This window comes from Medicago sativa, chromosome 5 (genome assembly GCF_051527215.1).
Source record: "Medicago sativa cultivar Bolivia chromosome 5, Bolivia_mono, whole genome shotgun sequence".
Taxonomy (NCBI): Eukaryota; Viridiplantae; Streptophyta; class Magnoliopsida; order Fabales; family Fabaceae; genus Medicago; species Medicago sativa.
In genome coordinates this window covers 31,903,556-31,928,498 of record NC_140753.1, presented here as the reverse complement: position 1 = coordinate 31,928,498, position 24,943 = coordinate 31,903,556, and the positions used below count along the sequence as shown (strand labels likewise).

Genomic DNA, 24,943 nt, shown 5'->3' with positions numbered 1-24,943 from the left:
CAGAAGCTATCAAATCAAGACGTTGAAATGTTTCCTGATATGGTTAATGTCGTTTGAAAAGACATTTGAAATCCATTGCTGCAAATAGAATTAACAATAGTTTGCAATCATCAAAGTTTCACAATAATATGTGTAATGTCTTACCATTCCATGAGCCGCCATCCTGGCCACATGAACACGGTACTTCGTCAGCACAGTCAAGTCGTGTGGCCACCAAGATAGTCATCAAGCTCATCTGGCTCTGGCTCTGGCACACGTTGTTGCTGCTGCTCATCATCACCCACCTTCTAAGCCTCAACATCACCCTCCACCTGCACCTCTTTCTCCACTTGGGGCTCGTACTCTGGCTCCTCCACATGAGATGATCCCTCGCCATCAACACGACGTGCCCTTCCCTTTCCATGCATGGGCACTATACCCTCCGTTAACCTGCTCTCCACACGCTCTCTCTTAACAGAACCATACATTGTTGTTTTGTCACCCCTGGTGCGCTCAACAGGTTCCAAACCTGTAACATGCATAAAATGGTTACAAACAATCAACAGAAATACACAAGACAGTCAAAACAATCTGCCTCCTGGTACACTTCGGATTATAAAATCCGAATTGGAAAAATCCAGTTTAGATTTTATAATCCGGGCACATTCAATTCTCAGGAAAAAAATTGAACACAAAGACTTCCATGCAGAGGGAATGAGACCTAACTTTCACTCTGATGTTTGATAAAGCTTCGAATGTGATGATTTTGAGCAAAAAAACTCCAAGATTGGACCAATTTGTGGAGTTCGGGTTTTGGGCTAAGGGAGAGAGAGAAAGTGAATCTGCAGAATGGGGGGAGTTGTTGATGTTGCTTATATATATCGCAAGGGTTCAGACTTTAAAATCTAAACTGGTTTTCGGATTTTAAAATCCAACGGGAATTTTTGGAAATAAAATAGGGCGCGTGATAACCTCATAGGGTGGAAAAAGTTATAGTCTTATGTTTATGCCCCCTAAATATCCCTTTTGACTGAAAAATGCTTTATAGAAGGTGTTAAAATTTTAAAAAAGTTTTACGAGAATTATCTCCCAAATTTTTTAAGAGACCTAAGAAACATTAAAGTGTCTCTCCAAAGAAGAATAAACATTGCATATTCGACCATTTGAGCTGACTGACCCTCCCTCCTCTTCGGTTTCTGGTCCAACCGGTCGATCTAGGTTTTAAAACATCGGCTATAGGATGACCTAAACGGTAAGGTTTTTGTTGATTGAAATGTATGTGTAATATTTATGTCTTAAATGCTTTTTTAGTCTCCATTTTTTCAAAAAAAAAAAATAAAAATGAAGTTTTGATCTCCCTATTTTAAAAAGCAAATTTTTGGTCCCTCAATCCTAGTTTTTTTTTTTTAAGTTTTGGTCGCCCACCCCATTTTGAAAGCAATTTTGTTGTTGTGGTATTATCACTAATAATGTGACGACATTTATTTGGCTAAATATATTATACAAGTCATTACTAATTTGTTTAATTAATTTTGTAAAATAATAAATATTTAATTAATCATTTTTTTTATTTGTCAAAAAAAATCCTTTTAGTCAATAAATCTAAAAAACAAAAACTTTTTAATATTTTTAACTTTCCCTCTTTTTTTTTAAAAATAAAATAAAAACTTTTCCCTCATTTTTTTAGTGAATTAACTTTAACTTTTTTTTTTTTTTAACCAACAACTTAAGCTCTTTTATTTATTAAAAGATGTATAAAACCTACTTCTTTCAAAAAAAAAAAAACATTCAGATCAACCTTTCTCTCTCTTTCTCAATCTTCAGATCAAACGAGTCACTGAACCTTCGGAACGAGCTCCCTCACTGTCATCGAACATTTTCCAACTCATCTTGTGTCAGACATCCTCGCTATCCGCCGCACCGAAACTCCCCGTTCATCTTTTGAGCTTCACTACATTCAGGTTCGTATTCCTTAAATTTGTTCATTGTGTAAAATTATTACCCCATTTTTTTTATTTTTCATTTCAATCAAATTCATAGGTAGAATTCAAGACCTAATTTCCCCTTTTCTTTCTTCGAGGAGTTTTATGAATGAAATTGTGTTATTTTGGTAGGTGTGTCGTATATGGCTCAATTTGTAAAAGCACAGAGGAACTAATTTGAGCTTTTAATCAGTGAATTTTATGTTTTATTCGTTGCATTTGTAATTTATTGTTTTAATTTCTCAAATTTTGATCCACTCTGTATGAATTTTTTGCAGTCACTGTAGTCATTAAAATCAAATATTTGCCAAATATCTTGGTAGCTTCTAGTAAATTAGGTAAGTAGGGAAGTATGGATAATCGAATGCAACGATAATCGTCACAATGTTTCTTAACTAGAGGTCCTGGGTTCGAATTCAACTCTTGAGAATGCATTAGCGTTAAATTTCTAGGGCTCTGTTTGGATTGATGGAACAGAACATAACGGAGTAGAATATGGAGTAGAACAGAACAAAAACTACATTCCACTGTTTGGGTATTTTACAACGGAACAGAACAAATATTTCGTTGTTTGGCTGATGATGTGATGCACTAAGTTTTAAGAATCAGGAAGCGAGAACAAAGCACGTGTGTGAACATCGAAAGCAACAAGAGGAATACAAGCAATTGAGAAATAGAAAAGGAATGGAAAATTGTTTCACTGATGAAATAAAAATAGGGATAAAAGAGTAATTGTTCAGTTAAAATGTTCCATTACATACACCCCAAATTGCGGGAAATGAAAAATAGAAGGAAATTGTGGTATGGGATGGAATGGATTCCATCGCGTTCCATGTCATTCCATTCATTTTTAACAAATCCGAACAATGGAGCATGGCTCTATACCACTTCATTTCACTCCATCATATTCCATCAATCCAAACAAAGCCTAGAGGGAGTGCTTTGCTACCCATTGCGGTCCTACCCGACTCGGGGGATTTTTCTCTGCAGTTCTGCGCAGAGGATACCCGTTTCATACCAAAAAAACAAAATAAGAGCAAAAAATATCGTGAGGGATTCAGTCCGTGCCTATAAAATTCAATCATAAGTCCAGTTGTGGATAAAAATTTGTGGAGTAAGAGAAGCCACTCATGTTCCTATACCTTGATGTCCAAGGAAGGAACCCCTTGGGTTTTAATGGATAAGGACTTGCTACCTATTATCAAGAATCATCCCGTAAATCTGTGATAAGGTAGCTACTGACAAAGTGTTAGGACCTAGTATGAAGGGGTGTTTTAAGTAATTAGTAGGTAGTTAATTAAGTAGATTATTAGTAAGTGGCCCATTAGGATTAAATAATAAGAGGCTCGTTTGGCTTAGTTAGCTACTAGAATGTTCTCTTTACGTGTATATAACAGGGAATTCTTAGGAGTTCTATAGTATGACGGAATAAGTTTTTTGTTTAGGGCCAAAGTAAGATTCATCTCTGAGTTGTGTCGGAGCTTTGCTTTGGGAGTAGTTGGAGAAACTCTTCTACTATTTCACTATTTTCATTCGTATCTGTTAAAATAATGAATCTTTATATTCCTTTAATTGTACAACTTCCTAGATTGATTGTATAACTCCTAGAGTATTCAACTTCCTAGGCTAGTGCTTACTAAATAAGCATTCAATGTATTTATTGTAAAGCCATTATAAATACAAGGTGTGTGATCTCATTATAGACACACACAGAGTTTACACAGACTTCACATATATTTTACAGTATCAATAAAACCACCCTTTTTCCCGTATCTGTTTTATTCATCTTGCTTGTGTTGTGTTTGGTTGGTTGATTGTAGGATCCTTTGGTTCCTATCACAAAGTGACAATGAGATGGTGTTTTGTCAATTAAACTCAACGTGGGAGGCACTGGTGATCCTACAGATATGGAAAATGTAAAAGATGAATGATAGCTTATTTAATTTTGTTATATTCATGTGAATAGGATAACACACGCGGTGTAGCGTCTGTCGCAGCTGCATTCATCATGTCTCAGTTTGCATGTTTTACCCCATTCCTGGAACACAATCCACTTTTTACGACTAAAACCAAACAGAGCTGCTATAGCCTATATTGGCTTTTGCTCGTGACAATCAAAAGCCCTGCCTCCCTCTGTCGCCGTCGCAGCCTGGTCATCTTGCACCATAATTTTGCTCTTGTAAGATGATGTGTTCGAAGAAGAATAAGAAGGGGAACGATAGAAGTGAAGAAATAGACTCGTAGAAGAAAAAGAGGCGACAATGGCAGTCTGTCTTTAGTGTTGCTGTTGTTACATTTATAATAGTAAAAGTCTCAGATTTTTACATTGGGCCTAACTCATCCTTACACAACTGGCTTATAAGGTGATGGTTACCTAAACTTTAGAAACACTTCACAGGCCATATATCTAAGCAGTGTGGAACTAAATCCATCCCTTCACATCCAACACAATAATTAAGCAATGTTGTAACCACTTTGGTATGGCCGAACTGTATTTTCAATTCGGATCAAGAAAAAGGATTAATATTAATACTCATGAAAATGTAATTCTCCCTCGTCTCATATTAGTTGTCCCATTTGAGTTTTACACAGTTATTAAGAAAATGATTAAGTTTTGATTTTAATGGCAAGTATTAATGATGTTCAAATTTGGAGTGAGAATTAAGTAGCTTGATTTCTGATTTGGTTAAATAAATAATGGTTTGTTCTGTTGCAATTGTAAATTTGAAATTATCTGATGTAATTAATTCCAAAATATCTATTGTCTAATGTAGTGGAAGTAGGAGATATGGAATGCATGGTTCAGGGAATTATAGAGACACAGGTGAGTGAGTTTGTATCTTCTTTGAAGTTTCAATTATTTTTAATGCTATTATTTAATATAGGAGTTGTTATGGAATATTTGACTTGGCTCCTGCTATTAGAATTTTTGGATTCTGCTTGTGTTGGTTACACTGATCAGAAGATTCTGTAATTCTCTATCATATGCTCAGTTCAAAGATAGATTGTTTACTTCTAAATAACTTTTAATGGGTTGACCTATTGATTTCTTTGGTCTTCCTTTACCTCTAATTATTGTACTTATCTTACATCATTCTTCATATTACAGCTATAATATCTCAGTTTAGTCAGTCTTTTTGCAATGCTGATAATGTTTATTTGAATTCTACCCATGAAACGTAGTTTTAAGGTTCTAGTAATTCAAATGCTTTAGGAACTACGGCCAAATGTTGAGTAGCTACCTGACTAGTTTCACATGATTTAAGTCACTTTTCTTTATGGTTTGTTGTTTGTGTTCTCCCGACACTGGGGGTGTCGGTCTCTCTAATATTGAAATTCGCTTCTGAAATAAAAAACAGAACCATTTTTTGAAATTTGTTTTGATAATTATTATTTAAAGTGCCATACCAAAGGACCCTATAAAATCATGTTGCATGGCTAATGTCCCAATTTGTAATATGCATCTTCAAAGTTTGATTTGCTTTGCTTGCCTACGAAGTGGATTTTGTTTCTCATTTAAAAAAATGGGGTGTCACGAATGAAACAGTAAAATATATGTTAATCATCCCACAAACATTGTATGAAACATGGAAGGCCAGTGTGTGGCTAAGTTTTGATTGATTGAGGTATTCAGGAATGACGTGTGTACCTCTGCAAGTGGTATCCTTGATCCTTGCAGAGAACCAAATAAAATTATAGGTCAAACCATTAAGTGAGATTTAGAGGTTATTGGTTTGCTGTTGGATCCAGTACATAACTCTATGGTAGAGGTTATTGGTATGCTGTTGTGAGATTGACTAAATTTCAGGTTGCCACGTGGACAAAGTTATAGTATTTTTATCATCTTTTTCTAATGGAAGGTTGATCATTTAAAAATTAAAAGTTTCAACTTATTTGAAGCTCGCATCTAGTATTGGGAGGCTTCGCATTGAACCAAGTATTCAATTATCCAAATATCATAATGTGGTATGCAAAAAATGACCTTTAAGCTATAGCAACAATTATAAAATCAGAAGGCGGTATTTTAAAATTTCCTTGCCACAAGATATTCAATCATTTCATTCAAATATTCAAATGTAACGCGTCGAATTAAAATACAATCTTCAAATATTAGAAGATATACTTAACATACACAAATGTTCAATTTTTCTTACCAAGGATTCAAATGTTACCTTTCCAAACTAGCCATTTCTAAATTATTTTGTTTGGGATCTTTATAAAAACATATGTAGGTACACCTTGTGTTCAAGTCATCTTTCTCCTTGTTGTACTATATGTGTTTTTCCCTTTGAATGGATCATAGTTGGTTGTTGCCTTTATTTGATAAATAACTTGATCTTCTCTGATTTGAAAGTGTTTAATGTTTTTTCACACTGTTGCTTGCTGCTGTGTAGAGTAGCCTCAGTATGTATGAATATGATGATATATTATCCTATAATTATTTTTTTTATTTGGAACTTCTGCTAGTAAAATAGTTTCTGTCTCATGGCTACTATCGCTCGCAGTTGCATCTACTAATTTTCTGTTGCACTTATTGGAGCACAGTAGGTTACACTTTTTATTGAATATAGAGAATAAATCAATCTTTCTCTTGCTCAATATAACCATGAATCCTGCTTTAACATCATTAAGAAGTATTAATGTTACATTTCATCAGCATGTTGAGGAAACACCCAAGAGTGAAGGACTGTATTCAAGACAGCTTTGACGGTTGATATTTTGTTTTCTTTTACAGCACGTCGAGGCTCTTGAGATTCTTCTTCAAGGGCTATGCGGTGTTCAGCGAGAACGATTGAGAATCCATGAATTATGCCTCAAGAATGGTCCACATCTAGGTTAGTATTTTCTTCAAATATGTCATTAGGCTGTGGCCACTTGCCAACAACATTTTGTTGATCATTATTTTTTATATGGAAGTAATTTAATATAGAAAAAAAAATAGGATTTTTCTTTTGAGATAAATAAAGAAAAATAACTCACATTACGAAGAAGAGAAAAAAATGTCACTACAATAAGGGCCTTAGTTGCACTACATGTCTGAGATGAGATCAAGTCTGAAAATGTATTTTTTTTAAGTGGTAGATCACCATACAAGCCTGTTTTTGTAAGGGTTGAGTTAGCCCAACCCAAATTCTTAAAGAAAGCAAGTTCCTGAGAGTGCTTGTGAGAGAACTAGATTGAAAAAAGAGAAAACAATTATATTTCATAACCGGTTTGGCTTTCTGATAGAGAAACTGATTTGATTACTTTCACAGTTTTGCATGTCAGGGTTACTTGTTTACTCTTTCTGTGGTATGACATGGAAGAAATTTATGGTTTTCCAATATGTAGGTTTATTCTTTATAGCGTCTTTCCTAGATAGAGTTTTAAATCTTCAATAATTCCCTATGTCTTTGTCTAGTTTTCTTCAGCAAAATGTATATTTCCAGTTTTCATCAGTATCTCGTACTCAGGCCTTTTGTCAAATTGATCATAATTTTATTCCCTTTCATAATAGGCCCAGTATCCTCAGAGGTTCGACTTTTATGTGATCTGGAGCAAACTGAACCCTCATGGTAATCAACACACTTCAGGTTGATCACTCGTTGAAACTTTTTCTATATCCATATAAGCATTTAATGTGTACTTGATGACTTTTTCAGGACTGTTAGACATGTAGGTGGTGCAATGAGGGGTGCTGGTGCTGACCAAATTTCAGTTCTGGTTAGGACAATGGTGGAAAGCAAAGTGAGCAAGAATGTGCTTCGTATGTTCTATACACTAGGGTACAAGTTAGACCATGAGCTGTTGAGGGTGGGGTTTTCCTTCAAGTTCAACAGGGGGGCACAGATCACTGTGAGGGTTTCATCAGTCAATAAAATGCTGAAGCTGCACGCGACTGACGAGGCCGTGCCAGTAACACCTGGCATACAGATGGTTGAAGTAACAGCGCCTGCTGCTGATGAAAACTATGCTGAAGTTGCTGCTGCCGTGCAATCCTTTTGTGAATACCTTGCTCCGTAAGAATCTTATACTCTCTTGTCAATTGTACATTTCTCGATCCTTACTGCTAATTATTTACTCACCTTGAGAAGAACCATCAATTTAGATCCTAAAACTATCACTCTCTCTCCAACTTAGTCCTAAAGTATAAAAATGTAATAAGTAGTTCATATATGTATGAAATCCGTCAACTTTTCCCTTCTATCAAGATGTTACGAACTAACATGATGAATTTTCATATAATTTAGGGACTAAAATGAAGGATTTGACATACTTTCGAGACTATTTATTATTATAATTATTATTATATATACTCTTGGGACTAACATGAAGAAAGAACGATAATTCTTGAGGATCATGTTGATGGTTCATTCGTTTTGTTAGAACTGGTTACCGGTTATATTTTATGCGGACTGGCCACACTTTTCAAGTCTTTAGTGGCATATCAAGTTTTTGGTTTGTTCCTTCATATTGAATTTCATCACTAACACATACAACTCTTTGGTTTTAATTTCTCAGGCTTCTCCATCTGTCCAAACCAGGCGTTTCAACTGGTGTGGTTCCTACTGCTGCAGCTGCTGCTGCTTCTCTCATGTCTGATGGTGGCGGTACACCTCTGTAGTGGTCCAGTAATGTTAATGTATGCAATGTTTTACAACTCGAGAGTTTACCTCAACTCGTTTTACCTAGGTAAACTCGTAAAATAAAACTATTAGTATAAAAATTAAATCATTATATTTCAGTACAAAATTTCTTTGCCCAATGTTATCCAACTAATTTGTCTAATTATCCTCTCCAGGTTCATATGCTCGTAGGCAAAACAAGATATAATTTGTACGACCAGTCATTGCATAGCAATTCTTGATCTCTTAGCTGTTTCACACTAACTTCTAGTATTAGAATGACTGGCTTTGGGCGTGTATATTTTGTTGTTAATGCATTATGATTGGGAAATGTTGCTGTAGTTGTAACTTTGTTATTTTGTAGTATCACAACACTGTTACATTGAACGTTATATAGAATGTATTTGTTTAATTTGTTACAATTGTGGCTGATTTGATGTGCCATCTTTGCTTATCAGCTGTATGAGAAAAACAGTGAATCAACCTCATGAGCTATTATGTTAAATTTTCGAGTTTGAATCTTCACAAGTACTTGATGGTCCATTTCACATAAAGAAAGAGAGACATAATTTAATGATTAAAATACTAAATACATAAATTTGTTTATTTTTTCTCTCTTTCTCACTCTAAAATGAAGCCTCGAACTCTAAATCATCACCAGCTAGATTTGTGGTTTTGTTTTACCACAAGACAGCCCCCTTGTTAGTTAATTTATAATTTCAAGATAGGAACTAAAAGAGCTAAGGAAGAATCATCACACATGAATCTTTTGTACAAATTAGCTATCAATTTGATAACTACGTCTTGTTTTCAATACTCAAATTAATTATAAATTACTAGCGAAAAGACGGGTCTTTCCGCTCTTTTCCTTGCGATAGTATTTGAAAATTATGAACGTTGTTTTTTTTTTTTTTAATGAAATTTTGATTTTGATTAAAACTAAAAATATAAATGTTTGTTACTTCCAAGTTATAACAAACCAAATTAACCATGATTATCTATTTCAATGACACCATCAATATAACAAAAATGTATAATCTATTTTTTTTAATGACACCAAAAACAATCTTTATTATAGAAAAAAATGTTTAAGAGTAATGAAAAAGTAAGTATAAATATACCCATCTAGTTTGTTTCACTTTTTAAATGATAAAGTAAAAAAACCAGACATATATATACACACACACATATATATCGTGTTCGTTACATTTTTTTTAAATATTGTTATTTGTATTAAAAATTGAGGGCATTTTTGACAAGAGAAAAAGTCAACCCTCTGACTCCTGGTTGTCGGAAGCTGCTATGGTAATGAACCGTCGTAGAGGAACTATACCGTTTGTTTATTTGGGTTTGCCTATTGGTGGTGATTCTAGGAAATTTTGCTTTTGGAAACCTGTTATCGATCACATCGTCTCGCGCTTGTCGTCGTGGAACAATAAGTTCCTTTCTTTTGGCGGCCGTCTGGTTCTTCTGAAGTCTGTCCTGTCCTCCATTCCAGTTTACTTTATTTCCTTTTTCAAAGCCCCTGCAGGTATAATTTCTTCTATTGAATCTATTTTAAAAAAAATAAAAAATTGGGGTGGGGGTGAGGACATTTGGAAAATTGCTTGGATAAAGTGGGAGTTGATTTGTACTCCTAAGGAGGATGGTGGTTTGGGGGTTAGGCGGGTGGGAGCTTTTAATATTGCTTTGTTGGAAAAATGGTGTTGGAGGATGACGATTGATAAGGAGGGGTTGTGGTACAGAGTCTTGAAAGCTCGTTATGGTGAGGAAGGGGGGTGGTTGAAGGAGGGGGGAAGCATTGTTCTTCTTGGTGGCGCTCGGTGTGTAGTATTCGTGAGGGGTTGGGAGAGGGTGTAGGGAGGTGGTTTGATGAGAACATCCGTATAGTAGTGGGCGATGGTAAATGGTAGGAATACCATATTTTAATGCATGATCACACCCTAATTTCTGAATACACAATCATTGTTAGTGACCATAGAAGAGCGGTTTACTAGCAAAACCTTCTTTTTGGCAACATCACTGTGCAACACTTTTTGCTATAATATTTGAGCCTGTATTGAAGGGTGGTTTGGAGGTGTTGGTGTTTTCCATAGAAGTGTTGTCCACTATCTTATATTTTATGCATCATGATCTTTTTTTTTTTTTTTTATGGGGGTGAGGACTGTAGTGCAACCCTTAATCGATTTAAAATGCTATCTTGGGGATAGTTTATTGTTAATATTAGAGTATGTCTTAGATTATTTACATTTGAATAGAAGGCAAGCGTGCAATAAGTTGCACCGCCAAGTCCTATTAGCGTATTGTTAATCAAATTGTTGATAATTTTCTGATTGGTAATCTGACCTGGTGGCATGCAAGCAATTGTCGGTACTTCTCGTGATTCTTGATGTAAGGAGTACCCCTTTATATACTTTTAATGAAATTCTTTGGTTATGAAAAAACTAGGTAAGACCATATACAATGGGAAAAATAATTCAATACCCTTCAACACCCACTTTTTCAATTCCCAACACTCCACATCATTTTCTCTCTCTTAATTCAACACCCATTCAATTTTTACCACTCCAATGGTAAACATTCAACACCCTACCCCACCACTTTTTATTTCTTATTCTTATTTAATTTTTGTTTTTATAATTACATAAAATTATAATTATCGATTTAAATTAAATTAAAATAATACAATTAATTTTTTTTAAAAACAATATTTATTGAAATATTTTTTTTCTTAACTTAAAATGCAATACAACAAACTAAGCACGCGACACACAAATAGCTTAAAATGCAAGACAACAAACAAGCACACAAAACACAACTAATTTATTTAGTCTGATACAAATCATCTTCAATCACGAAACATTCCAAACTTTGTCCATATGTGCTTCACGAGATCTGCTTGCAATTCGTGATGAACATTTGGATCACGCAACTCGGATCTAGCACGCACATGATTTGCAAAGGTGGGTAACACCTCGGTCGAGTATGGTTGCGGTGTACTAGATTCACTTCCCTCAGATTGCTCAAAATCGGTCCAACGTTGAGCATATGTATCTCTTTCATCTTCAACAATCATATTATGTAATATGATGCATGTCCTCATGATGATACCCAAATCGGCTATGTCCCACAAGCGAGCTGGTTCACGGATGATTTTAAATCGAGCTTGAAGCACTCCAAAAGCACGTTCGATGTCCTTTCGACAGCTCTCCTGTTGTTTTGCAAATAACTTATCGGGTTCACTTTGAGGAAGTCTAATTGATTTGACGAAAGTTGGATAAGAAGGGTAGATACCATCAGCTAGATAGTATGTTATATTATAGGGACGTTGATTCACAAAGAAATTCACCCTTGGAGTCTTTCCCTGTTCCACATCATCAAACACCGGTGATCGGTCTAGAACGTTGATATCGTTCAACGTTCCTGGACATCCAAAAAAGGCATGTCAGATCCATAGATCATGAGATGCAACTGCTTCAAGAATAACTGTGGTGGTTCCCTTATCCCCCCTAGTAAATTGACCTTCCCATGCTTTAGGACAATTTTTCCACTCCCAGTGCATGCAGTCAATACTCCCGATCATCCCTGGGAACCCCCGCATTTCACTAACATGGAGTATTCTTTGAAGGTCATCTTGGGTTGGTGCTCTCAAGTACACATCCTCATACAATCGTATGATTCCTTTACAGAATCTACGTAAGCACTCCAATGCTGTAGTACCTCCTATTTTGATGTATTCATCGACCGCATCTGCTGCCACACCATATGCTAACATTCGCATCGCTGTGGTACATTTTGCTAAGGGTGATATACCTTCTTTGTTGGTGGCATCAACTCGTTGGGTGAAGTAGTTGTCACTACTTGAAAGGTCTCCAACGATTCGAAGGAAAACATGTTTTTGCATCCGAAACCGACGACGAAACATTGCATCGTCATATGTAGGCTCATTGGCAAAGTAGTCGTCAATGAGTCTTTGGTTAGCTGCTGCATGATCTCTATTTAAATATTTTCTTCTACCAGATCCACTACCGGATCCACTACCTTCCTCTAGTTTTTTTCGACGCTGAATAAATCGGTTGACCATATAAGTGTCTTCAGCATCACGTTTTTGGAAGTAGGCTTTCATATCAAAACCAAAAGGATCCATTGATAGTGTTTGGAAGTGGATATGAATGTAATTTGAGAAAGGAAATAGTTTAAACAATATTGAAGTGGCAAATAGGTTTGGAAGTAGATATGAATGTTATTCAAGTCCCTATATATAAGAAAATAGTTGAAGCAATACCATGGGCTACGAATACCATGGGCTAGGAATACCATGGGCTATGAATACCATGGGCTATGAATACCACGGGACAAATTATTTAAAGCATAGTAAACGCATAGTAAAGCATAGTAAAGTCACGGGACAAATTATTTAAAGCATAGTAAAAGCATAGTAAAGCATAGTAAAGTCACGGGACAAATTATTTAAAGCAACACTGACAATTATTTAAAGCAACATTGAGGACTAAACAACACCGACAATTATTTAAAGCAACATTGAGGACTAAAGAACACTGACAATTATTTAAAGTAAACATTGGGGACTAGACAACACTGACAATTATTTAAAGTAAACATTGGGGACTAGACAACACTGACAATTTTGACCGAATACAAACAAATATTAGTGAAATTAATTTCCAAACAGCTCACGCTCCAAGTTTTCCAACATTTTTTTTTTCCTGTCATCGAGATGCTCTTGAGAACTTAACTTCATGTACAAGTCCATTTTCTTCAATCTGTTTTTCTCCTGTTGCACTGCAGTGTACTTTTCCATTTTTTCGGTGTACTCTTTAAATTGTTCCATCTCTTGCACCTTCATTTCTTTGAATTGAACCCACTCGTCTTCCACCTCCTTCAAGCCAGCGTCATTGCTTTTCTTTTTTCCTTTTTTTTTAGCTGCCTCCCTTCCCATTGGACGAGCACTAGATCCTACAGAGTCCTCGTGAGATCTCTTAGATCCACTACTACCTGAGCCAACATTTCCTCCCACTTGACTGCCTCCTACTTGACTGCCATAACGTGGTTGATCACGAAGAGCGCGCCATTCTTCCTTTAAAGTAAATTTACCATTCTTCCCACATGCATATATTTCCTGGGCTTTTGCCAAAACATCATCTTCCGACCAACCGCTTGCTTGCTGACGCTTAGCGGTATCATAAGCACCAACCCATTTATTTATTAATTTGCTCATATAATTAAAACGGTTTCGGCATGCAATGACATCGCGTGGAGAATCGAATGAGCAATGCTCATTACAATACTCAGTAATTTTACCCCAATATGATTCACTTGTCTGGTTTCTCCCGACAACACTGGATGTTCCATATTTTATCCACCCACTAATTAACACCAAATTTTGTTCAGTTTTCCATGATGGTTGGGGGTTTTTTTTGCTCTTAGGAGTTGTATCCTCTGGAGTGACTTCATTGTCTCTTGTCATTTCTCCAACACTCTGAAAATTTTCATTCATCATCGACATATAACCATTAAATGGGGGTGTTTGAGATGGATATCCCATCATAGATCTAGAATATGGATGAAAGTTGTTTGGAACAGAGGATGAGTGATTGAAATTTGAGGCAAAACCAAAATTAGGCATGTTTTGAGGATTTTGGTTGAGAAATTGATTTGGGTTTTGAGGATATTGGTTGGGAAATTGATTTGGGTTTTGAGGATGTTGGTTGAGAAATTGATTTGGGTGTTGATAATTGTTGGGATTTTGGTAGCTAAATGGGTAATCAGAAGAATTTTGGGTGTTGAATTGATTGTTATTGGGATCCATTTCACTAATCAAAGACTAAAACTTTAAAAGAAAGACTAATAATGAGATTAAGAGAGTGAAAAACTCGATTTTTTTTCTGTGTCCAAATGAAATGATCCAAGTCTCTATTTATAGAGAAAAAAAAATCACGAATTTTGGTAAAAAAAAAAAAAAAAAAATTTATTTGCAATGAAATAATTGAGTCCAAATTATTAAGAAGATAAAAATCCAAGCAGCCAATCAACGCAAGCCACGTGGCATTATCTTTACCCCTTCCCTTTCTCTCACCGCGTGCCTCTGCTTCTCACCCTCCCTGTCGGCGCGTGACGTGCACGCGCCAGTTTCAGCCATTCCCGCTCGGCCACGTGGCAGTTCGCACAGTATTTCAACTTAGACCACTTACAATGGGCTTGTTGAAAAACAATTCAACCTATTGAAACCATTGCAATGCCCTATTGAATATTATGCAGAGGAAAGAGAGGATGAAAAAATTCAGTAAGTTGAAATACTGTGCGAACTGCCACGTGGCCGAGCGGGAATGGCTGAAACTGGCGCGTGCACGTCACGCGCCGACAGGGAGGGTGAGAAGCAGAGGCACGCGGTGAGAGAAAGGGAAGGGGTAAAGATAATGCCACGTGGCTTGCGTTGATTGGCTGCTTGGATTTTTATCTTCTTAATAATTTGGACTCAATTATTTCATTGCAAATAATTTTTTTTTTTTTTTTTTTTTTTACCAAAATTCGTGATTTTTTTTTCTCTATAAATAGAGACTTGGATCATTTCATTTGGACACAGAAAAAAAATCGAGTTTTTCACTCTCTTAATCTCATTATTAGTCTTTCTTTTAAAGTTTTAGTCTTTGATTAGTGAAATGGATCCCAATAACAATCAATTCAACACCCAAAATTCTTCTGATTACCCATTTAGCTACCAAAATCCCAACAATTATCAACACCCAAATCAATTTCTCAACCAACATCCTCAAAACCCAAATCAATTTCCCAACCAATATCCTCAAAACCCAAATCAATTTCTCAACCAAAATCCTCAAAACATGCCTAATTTTGGTTTTGCCTCAAATTTCAATCACTCATCCTCTGTTCCAAACAACTTTCATCCATATTCTAGATCTATGATGGGATATCCATCTCAAACACCCCCATTTAATGGTTATATGCCGATGATGAATGAAAATTTTCAGAGTGTTGGAGAAATGACAAGAGACAATGAAGTCACTCCAGAGGATACAACTCCTAAGAGCAAAAAAAACCCCCAACCATCATGGAACACTGAACAAAATTTGGTGTTAATTAGTGGGTGGATAAAATATGGAACATCCAGTGTTGTCGGGAGAAACCAGACAAGTGAATCATATTGGGGTAAAATTACTGAGTATTGTAATGAGCATTGCTCATTCGATTCTCCACGCGATGTCATTGCATGCCGAAACCGTTTTAATTATATGAGCAAATTAATAAATAAATGGGTTGGTGCTTATGATACCGCTAAGCGTCAGCAAGCAAGCGGTTGGTCGGAAGATGATGTTTTGGCAAAAGCCCAGGAAATATATGCATGTGGGAAGAATGGTAAATTTACTTTAAAGGAAGAATGGCGCGCTCTTCGTGATCAACCACGTTATGGCAGTCAAGTAGGAGGCAGTCAAGTGGGAGGAAATGTTGGCTCAGGTAGTAGTGGATCTAAGAGATCTCACGAGGACTCTGTAGGATCTAGTGCTCGTCCAATGGGAAGGGAGGCAGCTAAAAAAAAAGGAAAAAAGAAAAGCAATGACGCTGGCTTGAAGGAGATGGAAGACGAGTGGGTTCAATTCAAAGAAATGAAGGTGCAAGAGATGGAACAATTTAAAGAGTACACCGAAAAAATGGAAAAGTACACTGCAGTGCAACAGGAGAAAAACAGATTGAAGAAAATGGACTTGTACATGAAGTTAAGTTCTCAAGAGCATCTCGATGACAGGAAAAAAAAAATGTTGGAAAACTTGGAGCGTGAGCTGTTTGGAAATTAATTTCACTAATATTTGTTTGTATTCGGTCAAAATTGTCAGTGTTGTCTAGTCCCCAATGTTTACTTTAAATAATTGTCAGTGTTGTCTAGTCCCCAATGTTTACTTTAAATAATTGTCAGTGTTCTCTAGTCCTCAATGTTGCTTTAAATAATTGTCGGTGTTGTTTAGTCCTCAATGTTGCTTTAAATAATTGTCAGTGTTGCTTTAAATAATTTGTCCCGTGACTTTACTATGCTTTACTATGCTTTTACTATGCTTTAAATAATTTGTCCCGTGACTTTACTATGCTTTACTATGCGTTTACTATGCTTTAAATAATTTGTCCCGTGGTATTCATAGCCCATGGTATTCATAGCCCATGGTATTCCTAGCCCATGGTATTCGTAGCCCATGGTATTGCTTCAACTATTTTCTTATATATAGGGACTTGAATAACATTCATATCTACTTCCAAACCTATTTGCCACTTCAATATTGTTTAAACTATTTCCTTTCTCAAATTACATTCATATCCACTTCCAAACACTATCAATGGATCCTTTTGGTTTTGATATGAAAGCCTACTTCCAAAAACGTGATGCTGAAGACACTTATATGGTCAACCGATTTATTCAGCGTCGAAAAAAACTAGAGGAAGGTAGTGGATCCGGTAGTGGATCTGGTAGAAGAAAATATTTAAATAGAGATCATGCAGCAGCTAACCAAAGACTCATTGACGACTACTTTGCCAATGAGCCTACATATGACGATGCAATGTTTCGTCGTCGGTTTCGGATGCAAAAACATGTTTTCCTTCGAATCGTTGGAGACCTTTCAAGTAGTGACAACTACTTCACCCAACGAGTTGATGCCACCAACAAAGAAGGTATATCACCCTTAGCAAAATGTACCACAGCGATGCGAATGTTAGCATATGGTGTGGCAGCAGATGCGGTCGATGAATACATCAAAATAGGAGGTACTACAGCATTGGAGTGCTTACGTAGATTCTGTAAAGGAATCATACGATTGTATGAGGATGTGTACTTGAGAGCACCAACCCAAGATGACCTTCAAAGAATACTCCATGTTAGTGAAATGCGGGGGTTCCCAGGGATGATCGGGAGTATTGACTGCATGCACTGGGAGTGGAAAAATTGTCCTAAAGCATGGGAAGGTCAATTTACTAGGGGGGATAAGGGAACCACCACAGTTATTCTTGAAGCAGTTGCATCTCATGATCTATGGATCTGGCATGCCTTTTTTGGATGTCCAGGAACGTTGAACGATATCAACGTTCTAGACCGATCACCGGTGTTTGATGATGTGGAACAGGGAAAGACTCCAAGGGTGAATTTCTTTGTGAATCAACGTCCCTATAATATGACATACTATCTAGCTGATGGTATCTACCCTTCTTATCCAACTTTCGTCAAATCAATTAGACTTCCTCAAAGTGAACCCGATAAGTTATTTGCAAAACAACAGGAGAGCTGTCGAAAGGACATCGAACGTGCTTTTGGAGTGCTTCAAGCTCGATTTAAAATCATCCGTGAACCAGCTCGCTTGTGGGACATAGCCGATTTGGGTATCATCATGAGGACATGCATCATATTACATAATATGATTGTTGAAGATGAAAGAGATACATATGCTCAACGTTGGACCGATTTTGAGCAATCTGAGGGAAGTGAATCTAGTACACCGCAACCATACTCGACCGAGGTGTTACCCACCTTTGCAAATCATGTGCGTGCTAGATCCGAGTTGCGTGATCCAAATGTTCATCACGAATTGCAAGCAGATCTCGTGAAGCACATATGGACAAAGTTTGGAATGTTTCGTGATTGAAGATGATTTGTATCAGACTAAATAAATTAGTTGTGTTTTGTGTGCTTGTTTGTTGTCTTGCATTTTAAGCTATTTGTGTGTCGCGTGCTTAGTTTGTTGTATTGCATTTTAAGTTAAGAAAAAAAATATTTCAATAAATATTGTTTTTAAAAAAAATTAATTGTATTATTTTAATTTAATTTAAATCGATAATTATAATTTTATGTAATTATAAAAACAAAAATTAAATAAGAATAAGAAATAAAAAGTGGTGGGGTAGGGTGTTGAATGTTTACCATTGTAGTGGTAAAAATTGAATGGGTGTTGAATTAAGAGAGAGAAAATGATGTGGAGTGTTGGGAATTGAAAAAGTGGGTGTTGAAGGGTATTGAATTATTTTTCCCATTGTACATGGTCTTACTGAATTTTTTCATCCTCTCTTTCCTCTGCATAATATTCAATAGGGCATTGCAATGGTTTCAATAGGTTGAATTGTTTTTCAACAAGCCCATTGTAAGTGGTCTAATGAGAAGTTCCAAGTCATTAAAGCTTGCTTGGGATTAACTATTTTTACCATTCTTTTAAATTTTTTGTAATTTGTTTTTAAATATATAATAGAAACTTTGTTCAAAATTATTGTTAGTGAATAGTGTATATATATATATAGAGACAGGATCCGTTGACACCAGGTGTCAACGAATTCGTTGACACCAAATCCTATCCGTCTAATTTTTTAATCTTGCGGCTGACAATTATTCACATGGTAAGAAGTGAAGTCTTCACCGTTAATCACCTGCAACACACATTGTTTTAGGTTTTGCTGTTTTGTTTTTCCATTGCCATCAATTACGTTGTCATCTTTTTCCTCTACTCGTTGCTGATCAAAACACCAATATATTTACATCAATCCCAATGATAATGGCTATTTCCCCTTTTCAATATCGATTTGCTTTAAATTCCTATTGATTGTAAATATTAAGATTATAAGTGAGAAATCAATCTGGGATATAATGAGGTAGGCAACGAAATAGAGGAATGGTTCTTTCTGTACTACCGCCATCACCAAATTAAAAGCTATGCCCTTATTTGAGAAATAAAAAAACTATACCGTAATTTCAATTGAATGAAACCAAGGTAAGATCATTGGACTTTTTCGGGAAAAACCAGAGCATGATTATTGAGTAGGTTTAGCGAGAAGATGAGCACGCCAATACTAATATGATTAAATGTAGGCCATTAAGATTATAAAAACGAATGGATAGGATTTGGTGTCAACGAATCCGTTGACACCTGGTGTCAACGGATCCTGTCTCATATATATATATATATATATATATATATATATATATATATATATATATATGAGAATGAGTATCTTCAATGAGAATGATGAGAATGAATCTCAACCTTTAGATTAAAATTAACGTATTAGATTAAAAAACTCCATTTTAAAAATACATGTGTCTCTCCATACTCTATTATTCTTCTAAACCCATTGAACTCTTCATCTTCTTTCTCCATATGTTGTGTACAGAACGCCTAACGTCATCGCAATAGAATCCACAAACTTCTTCCGGATCATTGAATACCGTCACAGTAGCCAAAAACTCCATGATTTTTGTTATGCTTTTAACACAAACTTTTTCCTTCTTATTTTTTTAAAGGGCTTTTCTTAATTTTGATACCCAAGGATTTTGTGAACGAGAATAAAACATAGTAAAACTTGATTTTGAGTGACACGAGGCAGAAAATGGTTTCGGGAATCTGATTGTTTGTGTTGGATTTAATCGATTTAATGATCGAAGCTTTTTCTGTTTGCGGCGGCAACGCGCACAGCAACCACCGTCTTTGTCGTCGCCGGTATTTCCGACGATGGTTGTTCCATGAAAACAATAAAATAAAATTGTATCCAAAAGAGAGATAATCATTAATTAAAAAACATGAGATGAGTTTAACTTAGGAGATCAAATCACATTAGATTTTGAGTTTGAGAAGATGAACAGTGTCGAACACACATAGAAATGAATCGATGACGGTGGGTTGAAGAAGATAGGAATGTGTTTATGAGAATTGATAGAATAGGGTAATATTTTAATTGAGCATTTAAATTTCAGCCATTTAATTTTAATCTAAAGGTTGAGATTCATTCTCATCATTTTCATTTAAGATACTCATTCTCATAGTATATGTCCTATATATATATATATATATATATATAAAGAAAACTTGAGTTAACTATATACAAGCATCATGTCTATGTGGCACTTCTAAAAGAGCTTATTCTCACTCTTTCTTATTCTCCACTCTCTCTTAGTCTAAAATTCCACTATCTCTTACTTAGGGCCGTATTTGAGGCAGGACGAACAGGGCGACCGCCTTAGGCTCCAAAAAAAAAGTACAAAATTTGGGCCCATTTATTTTTAGGGGTCTATTAAGCCCTAAAAAATTTGCTTAGTTTTTAAAAGGAGGTGTGATTGTTAGTAATGGGATTTGTTTCCATTTATTGTTTATTACGATTGTAGGTTCGCCTTAGGCCACTAAAATCTCAGAAACGGTCATACTCTTAGTCTAAAATTCATTATTTATCTCCACTAAATCAATTTAATGTGTTAATGATACAAAACTAAAACATTCACTAATATTTAAGTAAAAAAACTTGAGGAAGAAAAAGAGTAAATTGTCCATTGGAAGACTCCAAATACGCAACTGTCAATTTCCTCATGTATTTGTCTTAATTATCCACTTAAGTTGAACATAAATCAACATTTGCAACTCAAAAATGTTATAATATAACTTTTTTTTAATCAAAAAATATGCACAATTTCTCTCATAAAATAAATTGTCATTGCCATATCGTTTTTTATTTAGGGAGCCATATCTTTATTCTTCAATGATGATCGAAGCTCAACAACCATCCATCAACTTCAATCTTTTTAATGATTGCCATTCTATACATTCTCCCTTTAAAAAAAAAAAATTATACGTAACATTTCTCACTGGACCAATTTATTTGTTTGTTAAAGCAATTTCAATTATTTCTATTGCTAGCTACAATTATATAGTACTATTATAGTATTTTATTACGGTTAATATGCCAGTTACGTTTTTTAAAGTGATTTAATTAAAATCATACAATTGTTGTTTTTATTTGATTCATATTCATAACACTCGACTATTATAATATTAAAGAGTGTCCACTCACAAACTTATGCATCTTTCCCCTCACATTTTTATCTCCATTTTCACTTAAGAAAATTTCTATTGAACAAATAAGTATTCTTGGATCGTGAATTATTTTGATGCTGATATTGAATTTCTTGCCTTCCATTAGTTTGTTGTACACCCATGTTAGTTTGTTTGACATATATAGTTGGTTTTTGCTACACATAGTTTTAATCGTATTGTATTTTTTTTTTTTTTGATAGTTTTCATCTTTCCCTTCCTTATTCATCTACATTTTCTTCTAATATTTTGTATTCTCTAATGGATATTCTTTCTTTGAAGTTGTAGGTTTTGGAAAAAAGAGGCTTTTGTTGAAAGAACTCTTCTTATGTGAAAAGATAGTTTATTTTTGCATTAACTTTAGTTAATCTTAAGTTTGGATTATGCTTAAGTTACATTCCTATAAACCTCATCACCCTTTCTTGAAAAATTTGTCACCTTTTATATTATAATTCTTTCAAATTGATAAGTTATATAACCTCCACTATATGAATTTTATATCTATTGATACTAACTCCTCAATATTGATTTTTGACATTTTGCATAGCTCATACTCCCTCCGTCTCACAAAATTAGTCGTTTAAGGTTGTTCACGATTATTAAGGAAATGATTAATTGTGTTGATTTCAATGGTAAAATTAATAGCATTTACGTCTAAAACACCCTTTTTAATTGTAGTTAGTGAAGTAGTTAAGTTGGATGAAATTCAATAAATAGGGGTATAATAGTGGAAAAAAAAAATAAATGCTGCATTGGTATTATAAAGTGACAATTATTTTGAAAAAAAGAAAAAATGCTAAAGAGACAATAATTGTGAGACAGAGGGATTAATTTTTTTTCTAAGCTTATGTGTATAAATTTGTAACTTATTTTATCTCTTCCATTGAAAGTGCATTTGCCACAACTTTGTAAACTAAATTTGAGCTATCCAAGAGCTAGAAATGTGATGATGTGACACATCTAAAAAACATCCACACCTTCTCTTATTTTTTAGCCAAGTTCAGTTCAAACAAAAACTTCTCATTCATTCTCATTATATTGGCCTCTTTTTAACCATTATAAATCAGCATAAGATTTTAATTCAAAACAAGGAAGTTAAGGAGTTGTTCATGCTTTTTCACGCAATCAAAACACATGACAAGGAAGTTAAGGAATTGTACTATCCTCCGTTCAAATTAATGTTGTAGTCCAATTCATGTTTTCTTCTTCTCATGGAAGCATTGTATTAATGCATTTAATATAATATTAAAATATATCAATTATAGATTATTTTGACAGTGTAAAAGCACATGACTTAAAAAAATTGTTTCAATATACATAAAGCAAACTGAGGTGTCGAAAGCAACATTGCCTCAACAATAGTCATATGCTAAATATTTTAGCTTTAATACTCACATTATGTTTTTACTTTCTCTCTCTTACTTTGGTTTTCGTGTCAATACCTCTTTTTCTTTGTAAATTTATGGTTATTATAAAAGTTGTCACTTAAATGGTTGTTCAAATAACACTACACTTAATAAGAATTTGCCAAAGAGTAAACTAGGAGTTTTAACATAGTGGTGGTTAGTTTCTAAACTAGGTAGGTTATCTAAAATCGAAAGTTATTCACACACTCTTTGTTCATTAGGTTATCTAAATTCTAAAGTTATTCACACACTCTTTGTTCATAGATTTGTTGTGAACCTGGATATATACCTATATTTGTTCATGTGATTTGTGGGGTTGGTGGGAATAACATCGTCACATGCTATTGCCGCCAAGTCACACACTCTTTGATCACAAGTTTTACGATAGGGATAGGGATAGGGATACTTATGAATTGTTCTATGATGACGTTATAGAATCTGTAATATCCCGCTCTTTTATGTTGCGAAGTAATACCTGATAACGATAAAATGCGCGCGTTTAAGATTAGGGGCAATTTTGGTTTTTGAGCGTGAGGAGTAATTAAGGGATTTAGGTCCCAAAATATTCATTTGTTTTGCAACTTTCCCTCTCTAGGTTTTGCCTTAAAACTCTTGCTCTCTTCCCTCTCTAGAAATCGGTCCACTCCCCCTCTCCAATCGATCTGCACTTAGTGTTATCTTCATCAAGCAAGCAAGTAAGAAAGGATTGAGTAGCTTTGATGGAAACAATCAAGAGAATTTGAAGCAAGCTTCGTCCACTTGATTCTTCATATTTAGGGTTTTGGTGTAGGCTTAGGACACTTGAGTTTCACTTCATATTGAGCAAGGTGAGTTCTTAGATAGCTAACCTTCCTTTGGTTTGAGATTTCTTAGTGTGGAAGTTATGTTTTGTGAGAAATTTTGCTAGTTATATTTTTAGTATCCTAAAGCAAATTCTTGATGATTACTTGTTAAAATTGCCATGGAATATGTTTATTATTGTTTCTATATGTTGCTGGATGTTTCGGTGCATAGCAGGATCAATTTGGATGAGTTTTGGGTCAAGAATTGCAAATTTTACACCACAGACCCGAAGAAACTCGCTATTAGCGAAATATTTCGTTAATAGCGAAATTCTTCAGACAGCTGCCCAGAAAATGTCGCTAATAGCGAAACTCTCTGGAAGGGCCAGCATGCTTTTGGCCTGTTGGTCCAGTCTAGGGTCGGTGGTGCATTCCGAAGCCTTCCTTTCATCGTTTTACAACTTTATAACCCTAAAACAACATCTAGGCAATGCACATAACATCAAACGATTCTTGAATTAAAAATCATGGCAATCTTAGCATAATTATCAAGTACAACATATGAGAATTTTACTCGAAACATGATGGGGTAAAGGTGAAATAAGCAAGGGAAGAAACATATAGCCTCGACATAGCTTGTCAAGAATAGAACATCATTATAGAATAGAAGTATGATGAGTTGTGAAGCGATTAGTTTAATCTATTCACTAAGAAATATAAGTAAGACGTAGGTGTCGTGCCGCTTGTGATTCACACTAGGTTGAATCTCAAGGGGTTTCCATTAGGTGAAACGGGATAAGTTTTGCATGAGGGGCCTGATGCGTCATTAATTAGTCTATTTTAATATATTATTTAGTATCGTTTTATTTAGATTTAGTTTTATTTTATTTCAATATTATTTTCTTTTTGAATCTTTTACTTCAAATTGCATTTTATTTTATTTTATTTCAGGAACGAATATATGATGGAATGAGTCTTGGAGCAAAAGAAAGGAGTCTGGAGCAAATTTGGTGCAAAAATACGAAGATACGGAGACAAAAATATGTCTCCCACAAGTCAGAAGCTTGGCACGGCCCGTGCCAACATGTGGCACGGCCGTGCCACCCTCCAGGATGACTTTTGCTGCTTTTTCTTCGGGCCCAAGTTACTCTGTTTTAGTTTTACTGATTAGCCCTTATAGTTGCTTAGATTTTAAGTCAATTGTAAGCTATAAATAGAGTAGCACTCCATCATAAACATTCACCTTTGATTCTTAGAATTTATTAGTGACAATTATTTTAATAAAGTTCTTTTATTTCTTTTCTTTCTTTCTTGCAATTTATTTTA

At 35.1% G+C, this 24,943-nt stretch overlaps 3 protein-coding genes and 1 long non-coding RNA gene across 6 annotated transcripts; 3 read left to right on the top strand and 1 right to left on the bottom strand.

The window, feature by feature from the left end:
• The first annotated feature begins 1,743 nt into the window (after window positions 1-1,743).
• On the top strand, window positions 1,744-8,988 carry LOC146921802 (mediator of RNA polymerase II transcription subunit 18-like). Of its 3 annotated transcripts, XR_015012239.1 has the most exons (8): window positions 1,772-1,940; window positions 3,782-3,877; window positions 4,736-4,785; window positions 6,697-6,796; window positions 7,459-7,516; window positions 7,604-7,960; window positions 8,463-8,633; window positions 8,743-8,988. XR_015012239.1 is itself a non-coding variant. In XM_085715086.1 (7 exons), the coding sequence occupies exons 2-6, from the start codon at window positions 4,750-4,752 to the stop codon at window positions 8,563-8,565; spliced, it is 654 nt and encodes a 217-aa protein (XP_085571212.1). In that variant the 5' UTR covers window positions 1,770-1,940; window positions 4,736-4,749; the 3' UTR covers window positions 8,566-8,583; window positions 8,743-8,907. The 3 variants fall into 3 exon arrangements, 1 of the variants encoding a protein (XP_085571212.1); XR_015012238.1 differs by lacking the exon at window positions 3,782-3,877 and having other exon boundaries at window positions 1,744-1,940; XM_085715086.1 differs by lacking the exon at window positions 3,782-3,877 and having other exon boundaries at window positions 1,770-1,940; window positions 8,463-8,583; window positions 8,743-8,907.
• Window positions 8,989-13,244: 4,256 nt separating this feature from the next.
• LOC146921801 (glutathione S-transferase T2-like) lies at window positions 13,245-14,132 on the bottom strand. The gene has a single exon (XM_085711385.1). It carries the CDS (start codon window positions 14,130-14,132, stop codon window positions 13,245-13,247), a length of 888 nt encoding a protein of 295 aa, XP_085567511.1.
• A 1,378-nt stretch (window positions 14,133-15,510) lies between these two features.
• On the top strand, window positions 15,511-16,398 carry LOC146921800 (glutathione S-transferase T2-like). Its single transcript, XM_085711384.1, has one exon. It carries the CDS (start codon window positions 15,511-15,513, stop codon window positions 16,396-16,398), a length of 888 nt encoding a protein of 295 aa, XP_085567510.1.
• Window positions 16,399-23,422: 7,024 nt separating this feature from the next.
• On the top strand, window positions 23,423-24,921 carry LOC146921799 (uncharacterized). Its single transcript, XR_015012237.1, has 2 exons — window positions 23,423-23,662; window positions 24,569-24,921. It is a non-coding gene; the product is annotated as an uncharacterized LOC146921799 (long non-coding RNA).
• Window positions 24,922-24,943: the final 22 nt, after the last annotated feature.

Coding starts and splice junctions, on each gene's coding strand:
- LOC146921800 (XM_085711384.1), top strand. CDS start 15,511: ATGGGATATCCATCTCAAACACCCCCATTTAATGGTTATATGCCGATG.
- LOC146921801 (XM_085711385.1), bottom strand. CDS start 14,132: ATGGGATATCCATCTCAAACACCCCCATTTAATGGTTATATGTCGATG.
- LOC146921802 (XM_085715086.1), top strand. CDS start 4,750: ATGGAATGCATGGTTCAGGGAATTATAGAGACACAG. Junction 7,517..7,603: donor GAGCAAACTGAACCCTCATG/GTAATCAACACA, acceptor TGACTTTTTCAG/GACTGTTAGACATGTAGGTG. Junction 7,961..8,462: donor TTTTGTGAATACCTTGCTCC/GTAAGAATCTTA, acceptor TTAATTTCTCAG/GCTTCTCCATCTGTCCAAAC.